The sequence below is a fragment of the Mesoplodon bidens genome (assembly GCF_964165515.1).
Source record: "Mesoplodon bidens genome assembly, chromosome: X".
Taxonomy (NCBI): Eukaryota; Metazoa; Chordata; class Mammalia; order Artiodactyla; family Ziphiidae; genus Mesoplodon; species Mesoplodon bidens.
The window spans coordinates 38,976,134-38,991,798 of NC_138163.1; the positions used below are offsets into that span (position 1 = coordinate 38,976,134).

General features: G+C 36.2%; 1 protein-coding gene across 3 annotated transcripts in view; it reads left to right on the forward strand.

The window, feature by feature from the left end:
* KLHL13 (kelch like family member 13) overlaps positions 1 to 15,665 on the forward strand; it is a gene marked incomplete at its 5' end in the record, with an annotated part of 190,814 nt that overhangs the window by 146,748 nt on the left and 28,401 nt on the right. For 2 of the 3 annotated variants that reach the window (XM_081222704.1, XM_081222705.1), the window contains one exon: positions 6,217 to 6,358. In XM_081222704.1, coding sequence (XP_081078830.1) covers positions 6,217 to 6,358 — 142 coding nt within the window. Of the gene's footprint in view, positions 1 to 1,462; positions 1,519 to 6,216; positions 6,359 to 15,665 lie in introns of those variants that run through there. The other variant, XM_081222706.1, reaches the window with a different exon arrangement.

Here is a 15,665-nt window from a genome sequence, read left to right on the forward strand (position 1 = left end):
GTCTTTAAAATGGGATTGTTATGAGGATTAAGTAGCATAGAGAACGTGTCTGGCACACTGCCTAGTACACAGCAGGTGCTGGTAGATGATCTTATTCCTATGTTAAAACTGACATCAGCTATTTATTAATGTGATTTTATTTTAAATGTGACAGACATTTGCATATAAAGAAGCTTTGGAAAATCATTTTACAGTCTGACCCTATCACCTTGAAAGTTTTTTCTCTTGTGGGCTCTGGTATATAGCTGCAGCAGAAAAGAAAGCCTCAGAAAGGTTAGCAGCTATTTTATATCATCTATGCTAAAGATTTCCATTAGCAGATTTATTGCAAGTTGACAATAATGTACTTATACTTATGTCATTAAAAAAATACAAATAACTAACCAAAGCTTTATCTTTTCTTGACTTCCTTCAGGCAAACACCTTGTTGAGGAGACATGTTCTCCATAGTTTCTTAAATAGTGATTAATTTACGCCTTCTTAAGAGAAGTTGCTCCCACTGGGAGATCGGGGACATCAGCTCAGTGCTTTGTGACCACCTAGAGGGGTGGGATAGGGAGGGTGGGAGGGAGATGTAAGAGGGAGGGGATATGGGGATGTATGTATCTGTATAGCTGATTCACTTTGTTATACAGCAGGAACTAACACAACATTGTAAAGCAGTTATATGCCAATAAAGATGTTTAAAAAAAAGAGAAGTTGCTATGATATTTATAATTTCCTTGCACAATGATACCGTAAATGTCATTTTAGTTGGGACGTATCTTTATTTTCTTATTTTTTTAAATCTTTACTTTTATTTATTTTTCAAAGCAGTTTATTTATTTATTTATTTTTGGCCCCGCCCTGTGGCTTGTGGGATCTTAGTTCCCCGACCAGGGATTGAACCCAGGACCCCTGCAGTGGAAGCACAGAGTCCTAACCACTAGATGCCAGGGAATTCCTGGGGCATATCTTTAAATATTTTAGGTTTTAAGGTGTTTTTCTTTTAAAGAAAATACCAGGCTTATTTTATATATATTAACTTACTTCATGAATTGGAAATTTTCCTTCTTAATTTTAAAAACACTTCCTTTTTTTCTTAATGGAAATTGAAAGAGTGTGTGTGTGTGTGTGTGTGTGTGTGTATCATTCAGTTTTTGATGGGAGGGGTGAAGGAGAGTTGATTCTAAATTTTGTGTGGTAGGAAGATTATTAATATCTTTAGAATTCAATGGAGAATGCATACTTTGAATCTATAGAAAAATCAATGGGAAATGACTAATATCATCTTAAGTTTTTAATTTATTTCTCATGGGGGAAGGAAATACCTTGACGGATTTAGCACTCAAATTCAAATGAATGTGAGAACAGGTGGCTGAATTTTTCCCCCACCTGCCATTGCAACTTTATAGCAAGAAATGTTTCATTTAGCAAATGCTGCAGCTAGCAGACACTTCTCTGTTTCAGAGCAGAAAAACAAATGGCGGGGGAGTTCTTCTTTGAAGAAAGCCTTTTTCTTGATTTTCTTTTTAAATTGTGAGTGTGAGAAATATGTTTTTTATTTTTCTGGGGGACGGGTGGTAAAGCATGAGTCAGTGCCTTGATTAACCAAGCTGACTTGTTGTGTTGTTATACCATTCATGACTTTTATTTTTGTTTTGTTTTGTTGTTGTTGCTCTTCTTGCACACCAACCCACTGGCTCTGACTTTCAGTTAGAATAATATTATTACTCTGGGAAATTGCAGTATTTGAATAATACTTTTGACACTAACTCAGAAACCCCTGTTCTTCTGTTACAGTGGCATTATGTTATTAAAATTACATACATTGTTAGGTTTAACCACTTTGTAATGTAATAGTCACAAGCAAGAAGTGCTGTCAAACTGATCAGGAACTAAAGAGAGAAAAGTTAAAGGCATTGATATACTTTTACCTTTCTGGTTTTTCTCTGATTCACTTATTTTTTTTCCCTCAGAAATAAAATCAAGTAAAGTAAAGGGAACAACTTGACATGTATTCTGATAGTCTTTGGCAGTATGTTTTTTCTGCAAGTGCATGTATCCTATCAGCATGTTTTATTGAGACTGATGAGTGTCCTAAGACTATTTGAGGCTTTGGAGCCAAATGATGCAATTATGAGATACTCTTCCCTTCCCCATATGGCATACCAACAAACCCAATTGCTATAGTGAATTCTAAGTACACGGTTCTTCATAGAACATCTACCAATCTATTACCTCTACAGAACTATTCATTGTAGAAAACATATTTGAACCAGATTGACAGACCACTCTTGCTGCAGCCCACCCACCAGTAATACACAATCCTTTATTGTCAGGATGTTCAGTGTAAAAAGGAAAAGAATTTGTACATTTGATGATTTTAAATTTTTCATTAAAAAATCCATGAGTGAACAATGCCATGCAGGTGGCAGGGGCTTAATATTTGTTTGCACTAGCAATTTTGAGAGTATATCTTCTACTCTACTCTTTTATAAGTTTACAGGTTTGCTTTAATTTGCATATTCTGGAGTACTAATGGAGTTGAACATTTTTCTATCTGTTAATCATTTGTACTTTTATATTTATGAATTGTGTCCCTATGTCATTTACACCTGTTTCCCTTGGGGTAATTTTTTAAATATGGAAGGCTTTGAGGCAGCATTACAATGTTACTGTCACCCTGTTAACATACGACAATTGCTTAGACTATTTCCTTTGTCTTCAAATAGTAGTACAAAGAAATGCCACAGTGTGTGTATGTTTGGTTTGACCACCTTTGCAGAGCTTTCAGTAAGACCATCAGGCAGTGCTTCCATCTCTACCTAATGCTCTTCGAAAAAGTAATTGTTCTCTTTGAGCAAGTGCAGTTGAGTGACTCATGTACACTTTATGAAAGATTGTTTTCACGCTCTGTGGTTGGTCACTGTTTACAAAATAAGATGTGTCGAGCGGTAGTGGGGCGGGCGGGAATGGTGTGGTAGCAATATGTAGATGCTGGAAGAAAAAGGTTCAATTTTTCAAAAGAAAATTGATGAACACAATCTCTCCCATGAATAATTTTACAGTTTTGATGAAATAGGACTATTTGGACAGGGTTTGCTTGATTCTAAATTGGCATGTAAAAGTGAATCCAAATAACAATTGTTTTTTTTTTCTCTCCAAATAACAATTGTTTAAAGCCGACTTAGGAATTATTCTTCCATGAGTTTACATAGGACAAAAGCCTTTCCACATAATTATCTTATAAACTTCAAAGCTATTACCTACTTATCTCCTGTAAACAGTTGATTTTTCAAATTGATGGACTGGAGGAGAGCAGAGGTATTCTATTATTAGGCAGTCTTGGAGGAGTTACTGGTAATTAATAATCCTACTGTGTTTCTGACTGCCAGCATTACCTCATGCAGTTAACTCTCAGACTGGGAAGTTATTTAGAACATGAAATTTCTTTAGAAAATCTGTCCTGAGGAGGTTAATCCCTCTGTATCGGGGTTTCTCAACCTTGGCATTCTTGACATTTTTGCCTGAGCACAGCTTTGCCGTGGAGACCTTTCCTGTGCATCGTAGGATGTTTAACAGCACCCCACCAGATGAGAGTAGCAACGCCCCCCTACCCTGCAACCACGTAAAGTGTCTCCAGACATTGATGCCCCTCCCCCCACTGAGAACCACTGCTCCTTTTACTGCTTTCAACCATATGACTTAGAAAGGATAAGATTAAAAATGTTATTTGTTCTTGGAATTACTCAGATAATCATTCCTTTAAGGATAGTTTGATGTCATTGTGGCTTGGAGTTTGCAGAGAGGTTTCACCTCCTTGCACTGTTGAAGAACAATGCTCTTCACATCCAGTCAATAGACTTAATGAAAAGAAGATAGAAGAGAATATTGAATCTGCTGGGGAGGTTGACATGACATGTGCTGTTACTGATGCAGAAATAATAGGGAGTGTTCTGAATGTTAAAAAGTCAAAAGATGTTGGTTGATAAGTCATGAAGATGATTTTGGTGAAGACTTCTTTAGCTTTTGAAGTAATTAGTTAGAAAGCCAGACATATTATCTTGCCAAGAAAAGGCTGCATTTTTATATTCTGCCTTTCAATTTTAAGAGCAAGAGACAAATGACACGGAAACAAGTTGTGATCTGTAGTTTATTAAAAAAAAACCCAATTTCCAGGATATGTCATGGGGCAGTACGGTTTCAGCTTTACTCCTGTCCCCTTTACATCTATGGTTCTGTAAAATGATAACTGACGGTCATTTAAGGCACCACATGATAAAGAAATGTCTCTGGAATGATCCACAGAAATGAGATTCTGTATTCATTCAGATGACATATATTAAACCTCTCATGTGCCAGGTCTGTGCAGGGAATACAGAAACTAATGAAACATTCTGCTTGAATGTCCCATTGAAATAATTCTGGATGAACGGAAATTTTCTGGTTAGGGATACCAGTCACCATCAATCTATTTCCCACTTTTCCATTTGATTCTGTAATTAAATGTCTGTCTGTGAAAGCTGGTTAAAAGTATCTGCAAATGTATGTATGCTATATATCATGTATATAATTTCTTTTAAAAAGCTATTTCTGAAGCTAGTGGAAAACTATATTCATTTTCTTTTATGCTTGTTAAAATCTTCTTTAAATTATTCTCTTCTTTATTAAATATCCATGAGAGTTGAATAAAACATGGTTATATATTATTAATTCATTTTTTGGTTATACTATGGCTCTAATATCGTTAAGAAGAATTGATGTCACCCTTAAGGCCAGGATTTTTGCTAATTATTGCAGGATTTAAAGCCATTTGGTTGGTGTCGAAATTCAAAAAGCAGGATCTTTTTTAAAAGTATGGTATGTTTGTAAAACTTTTTTTCCTATTAAAACTGATCAACTTAGATTATAGATATGGTAGAGGAAAAGGTGAAATCTTTATGGTATTGGATAGACCCGAGTTAGAGAAACCAATAATTCAACCTTCGGCAAGTTAGAAATAAATAAGAAACAGGCATAGTTCTAGCACTTGGAAATCCATTCTTCCTTCCTCCCTTCTTAATGTCCATTTTAGCAGTCTGCCCATCATGAATGCACAAACCCGTTCAGAAGCATGGGGCTCCCTGCTCTCAGGTGATTCAGAAACAGTTTTAGCAGTGTATACTTAAGGAAACACAAGTCTGCCTAGTCTAAGGAATAATGAAAGGTTGTACCACAATGGTCAATTTTTAGTGTAACCTGAGGCCTTTAACTATTATTTCGCCATTTTCTCTGTGAAACTAACTACAGGTTGACTACAGGTTCTCTAATGCTTTTTATGGTCCCTGAAAAATTGCTAATGTGATATATACATGGGCATAGCTTACGTTTATTATTTGTATTATTTGTTTGTTTGGAAAGATGAAAAGGCCACTACACTGTAGCTGTTTAGATAAATAATCCCAAGTGATTATTTAGTGAGAGATACTGCTAGAAAAAGGAATTATTTCATGGGTAAATTTTTTTGTTCAGTTGGGGTTGATTAGAACTATAGTAACACAAGAGGAGGTAATGTATTAGGATACCACAGTTAATCTTTGACTTTTACTTATGGGGTCTTTGGAGTTTGGAAGCAGACTAAACTTAGATTCAAATCCTTGTCCAGTCCCTTTAATAACTTTGTGACCTTAGCTAAGTAATTTTTAACCCTTCTTCTGTAGCTCATTTTCCCTACCCTTAATAAAAAGGAGATACTAGTAATACCTGTTGCAATGGATTGTTTTGAGCATTATATGAGATTATGTGTGTAAATTTCTTGGCAAGTACCTGATATATAGTGGCTGTTCAATAAATGATAAATATTATTTTTATCTTTCTAAAAGTAGGGATTCCAAAGTAATTTTAACTGTGAATAAACACAATTTGATGGTATTGCTACCTAAACAACCCAATACCAAAACAATTACTCTGGCACTAGAGAAACAAACCCTTTGTACTTACAGTTTTGAGCCAGCTTTTAGTTGATTTCTCAGTTTCCATTTATCTATTCTGACCTCGGAAAGCTTTTTACAAATATATATCTATTTCTTCTATAATGTATGAGCCTAAAATACAGTGAAACAACGTTCAGTATATTCCATAGTCAGATGATTGGCACATAATCAGAGAGTGACTGTTTCTCTAAATCATCCAGTTGTTGTGAATTATATGACAAGTTTTCATTTGTTTTTCTTTCTGGTTTAAAAACCTTTTCAGATCTCTAGTGGAAGAGGAAGACCAACACATGAAATTGTCCCTTGGAAGCAGCGAAATGGGCCTCTCCTCCCATTTGCAGTCTTCCAAGGCGGGAACCACACGCATCTTTACCAGCAATACCCACAGTTCTGTGGTGTTACAGGTAATCTCACTGTTGCATTATTCATAGCTCTAAAAACCACCCAGGGTTTTTGTGGTGTGGGATGTCACTAGTGGGAGAGGTTGTGCCTGTGTGTGGACAGGGGGTTTGTGGGAACTCTGTGTACTTTCTGCTCAGTTTTGCTGTCAACCTAAAACTGCTCTTTAAAATAAAGTTTATTAATTAAAAAAAAAAGAGCAAACAAATAGAGGAGAAACCTTGAGGGGGGGGAACTGCATACCTTCCTGACGTTAAAAAAAATTCTGAGTTCATTCTTTGTTTCATGTGTGTAAGGGAGGTCTTGCTCTCATGCCACATTCTTCCAGAATGTTGTGTCTGGCATCGTTGACTTTTCATTATGTCTCAGCCAAGGTAAATATCACAAAGTCCCCATATTAAATTTTCTAGTTCCTCCCTCACAACCTATTTTCCCATCACCTTTATCGTAGTTCTCAAGATCATACTTATTTGGTGTCTCAACTCACATTGGCAATTGTAGGTATGGGAGTAGGGGTGAGGGCTGCTGGACGCAAACACACTGATACATGCACGAAGTCATAACTGACATCAAAGGAGAGGACAGAAAAACAATAGAAAGCCAAAAGAACACCAAAACCTTGCAATGTGGAACTGTTTAACATAGGGATAAGCAGTCCAAGTACTTCTGACTACTGTGGACACTCCCTGACCTCGGTGGGTGTTGCTGAGTTACAGAGCAATAGTATAATGCTTGATGTCCATAAATTCCTTTTAGATATAGTCAAATTATATGTCTTCTCAGCTTAGTAAGTTAAGGAAAATAAATCCTTCTAAATATATTTTTTAAAGAAATTTCCCCAGATGAATTTGGTACGAATGCATATCCTTGGTCAAGAACCATGATAGTCCAGCAGTATGTAGTATATAGTATAGTATATAGCATAATGAGAGAAGGAGGCTTGCACTTGCTGTGTGGCCTCGCTGTGTCATGTAATTTCTCTGGGATTCATTTTCCTTATCTCCAAACTATGACTCTCGAGTGGGAGATTTCTAAATTTTCTTCTAGTTCCCATCTGTGATTCATTGCAATCTCATTTTTCCAGTGTTTCAATTCTAATGGGATCTGGGTTTTATGGTTCATCATATCATCAACAGAAATGAGAGGGTCAGGAAGGAAAAGCTTCCCATCTCCTGGTATCTTAGTTTATGTAAATGGTTTAATTGTTGGTTTTACAAGATTACTGGAGGAAGAGAATAAGGGGTCAAACAGTTAGGAAAAGCATGAAAGGAAGAGGTTTTTTGTTATATTAAAGTACTTTCTCTATAGAAACATAGAAACTCACTTACCCCTCCGCTATACTTCTGCCCTATCCATGACCATAGTCATGTGTTAAAGCCAATTTTTGTGGTCCTGCTAATTTTTAAGGTTTACCTTAAGCCAACTAATGGAAGCCACTGCAGTGCAAAGAGATTTAGAACAGTGGTACTCAAATTTTATTGCATATCAGAATCACAAGGTGAAGGGCTTGTTAAACAGTGAGCAGTGGGCCCCATCTCAGAGTTTCTGGTTCAAAAACTCTGAGGGTCGGGCCCAGAAATGTGCATTTCTAACAAGTTCCCAGGTGATGCTGTAGGTCCAGGGAGCATACTTTTTGGAACCACTGTTCTAGAGGCAGAGTCCTTTTTCCACCAAGAGAGATGGCCTCTCCCTTTCTCCCTATGTATCATATGGAGATTACAAGTTATTGTTATAATGGGGACACACTGGAAGTAGCTTAAATATCCATCAATAGGGAAGTGGTTACTTAAATTATGTTGCATCAAAACTGTGTAATACTGTGCAGTCACTAAAAAGAGTGAGCTAGATCTGTGTGTACTGAATGGAAAGGAAATATTAAATGAAAAAATAATAGGACAGCTGTGGCATAGCTACACAATGGAACATTATTCAGCTATATAAGGGAATGAAGTTCTGATACAAGCTACAATATGGATTAACCTGGAAAACATTATGCTAAGTGAAAGAAACTAGTCACGAAGAGCACATTTTATATGATTCCATTCATACGAAATTTGCAGAATAGGGAAATGTACAGAGACAGAACATAGACAAGTGATTGCTCAGAATTGGAGAAAATCAGAGGATATAAGGATGATAGCTAAAGGATGCGGGGTTTCTTTTTGAGGTGACGAAAATATCCTAAAATTGATTGTGGAGATGGTTGTACATATACTGAATTGTACAGTTGAAATGGGTGGATTGACATGTACTCACTGCTCTATTTAAAATAGATAACCAACAAGGACCTACTGTATAGCACTGGGAACTCTGCTCAACATTCTGTAACAGCCTAATTGGGAAAAGAATTTTAAAAAGAATAGACACATGTATATGTATAACTGAATCACTTTGTTGTACACCTGAAACTTACACAACACTGTTAATCACCTATACCCCAATATAAAATAATAAGTTAAAGAAAATAAATGGGTGTACTCTATAGTATGTTAGTTATATCTTAATAAAGCTGCTTAAAAAAAGGTAACAGGGCAATATATATTGTATAATCCCATCTATTTGTAGAAATAATATACAATATGTATACATATACATGCATGTAAATGCATAGCAAAAGGTCTGGAAACATTAGGGAGGCTGGTGAATGATGTCTTACACTTTTTGCTCTGGGTAATACTGCACTGTTTAATTTTTTTTTACTATGGAAATATTTTTGTGTCTAACCTGTGTAATTTAAAAAATATAATGGCGACCAAACAGTTGTAGCTGGGTCTTAGAACCCTTAGCTCTGTCATGTTTTAGCTTGGCCTTTGTTGGTCTAGGCTGGCGGTAGGAATGGAGATGTGAAAGTAACCCGAGAGTTCATTCTTTCTTCAACTGATTTTTTGTTATAATATTTTCTGTGGTGGTGTAGAGGTACCACTCCATATTGCTATTGAAAAACATTGTATGCTCCCTTTAAAAGTCTATTAAAAATTATGTTCTCACTAACTGAGATTTTTTAAGTCCAAGCACTAACAGAGACTGGGGTTTTTTGGTATCTAATCTTAGGTGTATGGTTGTCAAGGGAACAAGCTAGAGAAGTGTTTAATGTGTAAATGTTATCATTGTTTTAAAATTAGCAATCACACAAGCTCCAGCTTCAAAAGGCATTGAAAGTAGCTGTCCGGGGAACAGATCCATGGGGAGAAACTATTTAAAGAAGTCTCGCTCTGAAGGATACCCTAGTGCACAACTACAGTGGGAAGGACATGAGTTTAGGCTAAAAGTGGAATCCTAGTTTTACCACTTACCAGCTAGTTATGTGACTTTGGGAAAGTCTTTATCCCCTACGGGCCAGTTTCCTTATCGGTAATGTGCGCAGTGGATGTGAGGATTACATGTGACAATTTATGGGAAAGTAAGGTGCATAATAAATATCCACTTATTTTCCTTCCATTTGAGCCAAACAGGGAAGGTGTCAGAGGAAATGTTGATCGGAGGTGATGGGTGTGCCAAAGAAGGTGTCCATCTGGTTGGCTTGATCTGCTCCAGCAGACTGTCTCCACTGAATAGGCTTCAGGAAACTAGGCTGTCAAAGAAAGTGCCTGGAAATAATTTTGATACCTGATAGGCTTGAATTCCTAGAATTCTGAACAAATTCCAAGAGAATTTGTGATGGAGTTAGCAGTGCAAAATACTTTTACTCAAGTAAGGAAGATTAACCAGGGTTTGCTTAAGTAGTAATTGGTGAAATCAAGAATTATTTCACTTCCCTCACTCCCTTACTACTGCTACAACTGTGGTTACTTCTCATGGAAAACATCCATCCTTTGGCTTCACCCTGTTATCCCAGGTTGTTAACATCTTTTAAACCCCATACTATGGTGATTCATCAAATCATACCCTTCTTAGCATCTTCATTTTTTTAAAGCAACAACTTTAATTTTCATCTATATTATCACCTTGTATGTATCCATTAGTAGTCATTCCCCATCTACCCCCAACCCCTTTCCTAACCCTAGACAATCATTAGTCTATTATTTATCTCTATAGTTTTACCTATTCTATATATTTCATATAAATGGAATTATACAATATGTGGTCTTTTGTGACTGGTTTCTTTTACTTAGCATGGTGTTTTCAAGGTTCCTCCACACTATAGTATGCATCAGTACTTCTTTCCTCTTTATGACTAAATAATATTCTGTTGTATGGATATGCCACTTCTATAAAAATCCATTCATCCATTCATGGACATTTGGGTTGTTTCCACTTTTTGGCTATTGTGAATACTCATGCTGTGAACATTCATGTGTGAGTGTCTGTATGGACATGTTTTCATCTATCTTTTGTAAATACCTAGGAGTGGAATTGCTGGGTGATATATCATTCTGTTTAATCTTTTGAACAACTGCCAGGGTGTTTTCCCAAGTGACTGTATTTTACATTCCCATCAGTAAAATATGAGGATTCCAATTTTTCTATATTCTTGCCAACATGTGTTATCTATCTTTTTTATTATTGCCATACTAGAAGGTGTGAAGTGGTATCTTATGGTTTTGATTTGTATTTCCCTGAGTGCTAATGATATTGAGCATCTTTTCATTTTTGCTTATGGCCATTTGTATATCATCTTTGGAGAACTGTCTCTTCAGGTCAGTTCTCCATTTTTTTAGTTGAGTTATTTATCTTTTTATTATTCAGTGGTAAGAGTTCTTTATATATTCTAGACACAAATCCCCTAGCAGATACATGATTTGCAAGTATTTTCTCCCAGCACTTCAGTTTTGTGGTCCCTTATTGGTCTTCCATAACTACTCTGCCAAGCTTCAATCCTTTATCCATTCAACCATATGATCTTTGCTACTGCTTTACCTTAGTAGAGTTAATGGGACAGATAGTCAAGGCAAATTTCTGGAAGACTTCTGATTTTTCATTATTCTCTAAACATATGTTATTTTTTTACACTTAAGTGCCTTTGCACTCATCGCTTCTCCCTGGAATGCCCTTACTTAAATTTCTTGGTCTGGTAAACCCCTATTTATTCATAACGATCCATCTTAAATGGTAAGCGGTAAAACTGGAATTCCAGTTTTGGCCTTAACTCACATTCTTCCCACTACAGTTGTGCAGTGGGTAATTCTGCAGAGTGAGATGTCTGAAAACAGTTTCTCCCATGGATCTGTTCTTCTGACAGCTAATTTCAATGCCTTTTAAAGCTGGAATTTGTTTAACCTAGGCAGAGTTAGCAGCTTCTGCTTTACCCCCCTCTTAGCCCATCAATATCACCTATCAGTGAGATCCACAAGATCTAGAGTCTAATTTGTTGTTTCTGTCTGTGTATGATCTAGTGCTGGGGTACATGGTGAATGATTAATAAATGTCAATAGATTATAATTATTGTTATTTATTATTAATATTATTATTATCATTGAAAGAGATAATACATATAAAGAGCCTAGCCCAGTACCTGGCACAGAGGAAGTACTCAATGCTTTTTACTGCTCTTATTGATATTGTTTATGGAATAAATGAATTTGGATAGCACTTATAAGTCACTTTCACATATGCTTGCCTCATTAATATGTGAAACAATTTTGTGAGGTAGAAAAGGCAAGGATTATTATCCCCATTTTATAGATTGGGAAACTGAAGCTCAGGAAACTTAGAAGGCTTGCCCAAATTCACTTGCCCACTAAGGGACAAAAACCAGGACTTGAACACAGGTTTTCTAAATGTAAATTTGTATTTCTTCTAATCTTGCTCTAAAATCTATTCTCTTTTTAATGTCTTTAAGTATTAAGTTTTCACTGAATATAAGTATAAAAAGATATATTAAAGACTAAAAGATAATTTGGCACGAATGATGCAGTAAAGATTTTATTCTTAATAGAAATAACAGAATTACACAGAGTGTCTTCATGCCTGCCTGCCCTTCCTCCCTTCCCCTGTCAAAATGGGGGTGAATGGGGAGACCAAAGAGAAAAAAATGTTAACTGCCATTTGGAAACATCCTTGTTAGGACAAGGAGGCCATAAGTAGAGTACCATGTTTCAGCCTATCAAGCTTGAAAACGCCTCCTGGCTCCAGATGTCTAGATGCCTGAGGGATATTTTCTCATGTTAAGATTGGTGCCTATCAGATTGCTCTTCCATACTGCCCTCCATTTTACCTATTTATTTTCTCTGTTCAACTTTAGTTGTAAAGTCAATGACAGATTTGGTTGTATTGTCTCAAGTTATTATCTATGTAATAGACTGCTAAAGAAATGGCTTTTCTCAAGAGCCTATACAAATTAACTTGCATTGCTTTCCAGTAGGCTAACTTCATGAAATACTTATCCTAAGGTAAACGTTTGGGTTGCTGATCGTGTCATGTTGATGAACTGTACCCTATTTAAAAGTTTTATGATCATAAGATAAGCAACTTTTAAAATATTATTAACATAAGAAAAGTATAATGATTTTAGAATGTTATATTTTATAAAAGAGGAGCTTGAATAATCCAGATTGTTGAAGTTTTTATTAAAATGATACTTTTTATTTCTTTATTTCAGTTTCCTGAATGTCACCTAGAATGTAGAGAAATGAATATATAATTTTTCTTGGGGTTAGTTCTTCAGGTACTCAGGTTAGGGTACAATAGGTTATTCTAATACTTCCAATTGAGTGTGTATCTTTAGTGTATAAGTTGGAAGACAGTCTACCACCTTTCCTTTTAGGCCACTTTAGTGTATTATTACCCTGCTCTTTCAAATGAGTTTTTTTGTTGTTTTGATATTTAGCATGTTTTAAGTGATAGAGAGGACCAGTACATACCAACCGAGAGTTAAATATGCTCAAATACATACTTTCAGTTTCTGATTGTCTGTTGCTAGTATATAAAAATACTGTTTGTTACTGATTATTCATCTTGTATCTTCCAACCTTGAAAAACTGACTTATTAGTTCTAGAAGCTTTTTTGTAGATTCTCTAGGATTTTCTACATAGACAACCATTTTGCCTATAAATAAAGATAGTTTTATTTCTTCCTTTCCAGTCTGATGCCTCTTATTTCTTTTTCTTGCCTTGTTGCACTGGGTAGAAACTCCAAAAAATGTTGAATAGAAGTGATGAGAGTGTACATTCTTGCTTTGTCCTAATACTAGGGGGAATGCATTCATTCTTTCACCATTAAGTGTGATGTTAGGTTAGGTATAGATTTGAGGAAGTTTCTTTCTGTTCCTAGTTTGCTGAGAGTTTTGTGTTTTTTTTTCAAATCAGAAATTGATGTTGGATTTTGTCAAACATGTTTTTGCACCTATTGAGATGATCTTATCATTTTTCTTTTTTAGTCTATTAATGTGAATTATATTAATTGATTTTTGAATGCTAAAGCAACCATGCATTATAGGAATAAACCCCAATTGCTCATGATGTATTATCCTTTTTATATATTATTCAATTTGATTTGATAAAATAGTAGGAATTTTTGCATCTATGGTCTTGAGGGTCTTTGGTCTTAGTTTTCTTTGATTATCTTTGTCTGGTTTCGGTAGGATAATAATGGCCTTGTAGAATGAATTGGGACATGTTTCCGCCTCTTAAGTTTCTGGATCTGTTTTTGTAGAATTGGTGCTATTTCTTCCTTAAATGTAAGGTAGAATTAACCAGTGAAAATTCAGTTTTATAGTATATATATATGGCTACTCAGTTTATCTGTTTCTTCTAGAGTAATTATTAGCAACTTGTGTCTTTCAAAGAATTTGTCCATTTCAACTGAGTTGTCAAATTTATGGGCATACAGTTGTTCATATTTTCTTGTTATCCTTTTAATATTTGTAGAGTCTCTACTGATATCACCTCTCTCAATGCTGTTATTGATAATTTGTATTTTCTCCATTTTTTCCCCCTAATCATCCTGGCTGGAGTTTTATCAGATGTATGAATCTTCTCAAAGAACCAGCTTTTTGGTTGCTTTTTAAATATTTCTCTATTTTTCTGTTTTATATTTCATTCATCTCCACTTTGATCTTTATTATTTCCATTTTCCTGCTTAATTTGGAATTAATTTGCTCTTTCTAGTTTCTTGAGGAAGCTGAGATCTTTCATCAGACCGATAATAGTCTTTGCTCTGAAATCTATTTTGTCTGATATTATAGTCATGCCAGGTTTCTTTTAATCCATGTTAGCTTGGCATATCTTTTGCCATCTTTCTACTCTTTATTTTTAACTAACATACAATAAAACTGATTTTTTTAAATGGATCTATACATATATGAGTTTTCACAGATATACTGTTTCATGTAATCATCACCACAATTAAGATGCAGGAAAAAAAAGATGCAGGGCTGTTCTATTATCCTAATGTACTCTCTTTTTTTATAAATTTATTTATTGTATTATTTATTTATTATTTTTGGCTATGTTGGGTCTTTGTTGCTGTGCACGGGGGCTTTCTCTAGTTGCGGCGAACGGGGGCTACTCTTCGTTGTGGTGCACCAGCTTCTCATTGCGGTGGCTTCTCTCGTTGTGCAGCACATGCTCTAGGCGCGTGGGGTTCAGTAGTTGTGGCATGTGGGCTCAGTAGTTGTGGCTCACAGGCTCAGTAGTTGTGGCTCACGGGCTGTAGAGCACAGGCTCAGTCGTTGTGGCACACGGGCTTAGTTGCTCCACGGCATGTGGGATCCTCCCAGACCAGGGTTTGAACCCATGTCCCCTGCATTGGCAGGCAGATTCTCAACCACTGCACCACCAGGGAAGCCCCTAACATACTCTCTTGTTACACTTGGTAGTCACACTCATCCCTACCTCTAAGCCCTGGATACTACTGATCTGTTTTTTGTCACTGTGTTTTTGTCTTTTGAGAATATTATGTAGATGACATCATGCAGTCTGTGAGCTCTTGAGACTGGCTTCTTTTACTTTGTGTAATATCTTCGAGATCCATTTACTTTTTTTTGTGTATCAGTAGTCTATTCCTTTTTATTGTTAAGCAGTATTCCATGGTGTGGAACTTTGTGGGGTCTCTTTTTCCTGATCCTCCGTCTCCACCATCTCCCCAGTACTTCCCAGTTCTGTAGGGCTCTCCTTATGGTCCTCTGGCCTGAAAGCTGGGACTTCATCTGATCAAAAAAGATTCCTCTCAGAATTTTAGGAATTTGCTGTCACCACTGTTACCACTGTCACTGTTGCCACCACCAGTGCCTTGGAATTGCCTGGGGATTGGGGCTCAGAGGAAAACAGAGGGAAAAAAGTGAAATGGATCTTTCTCCACTCCCTGTGAGCTTTCAGAATCCCTTTTCTTGCTCTTCCAGCCAGAAGTAGAGCTTTCTCAGTCTGCTCCCAGAT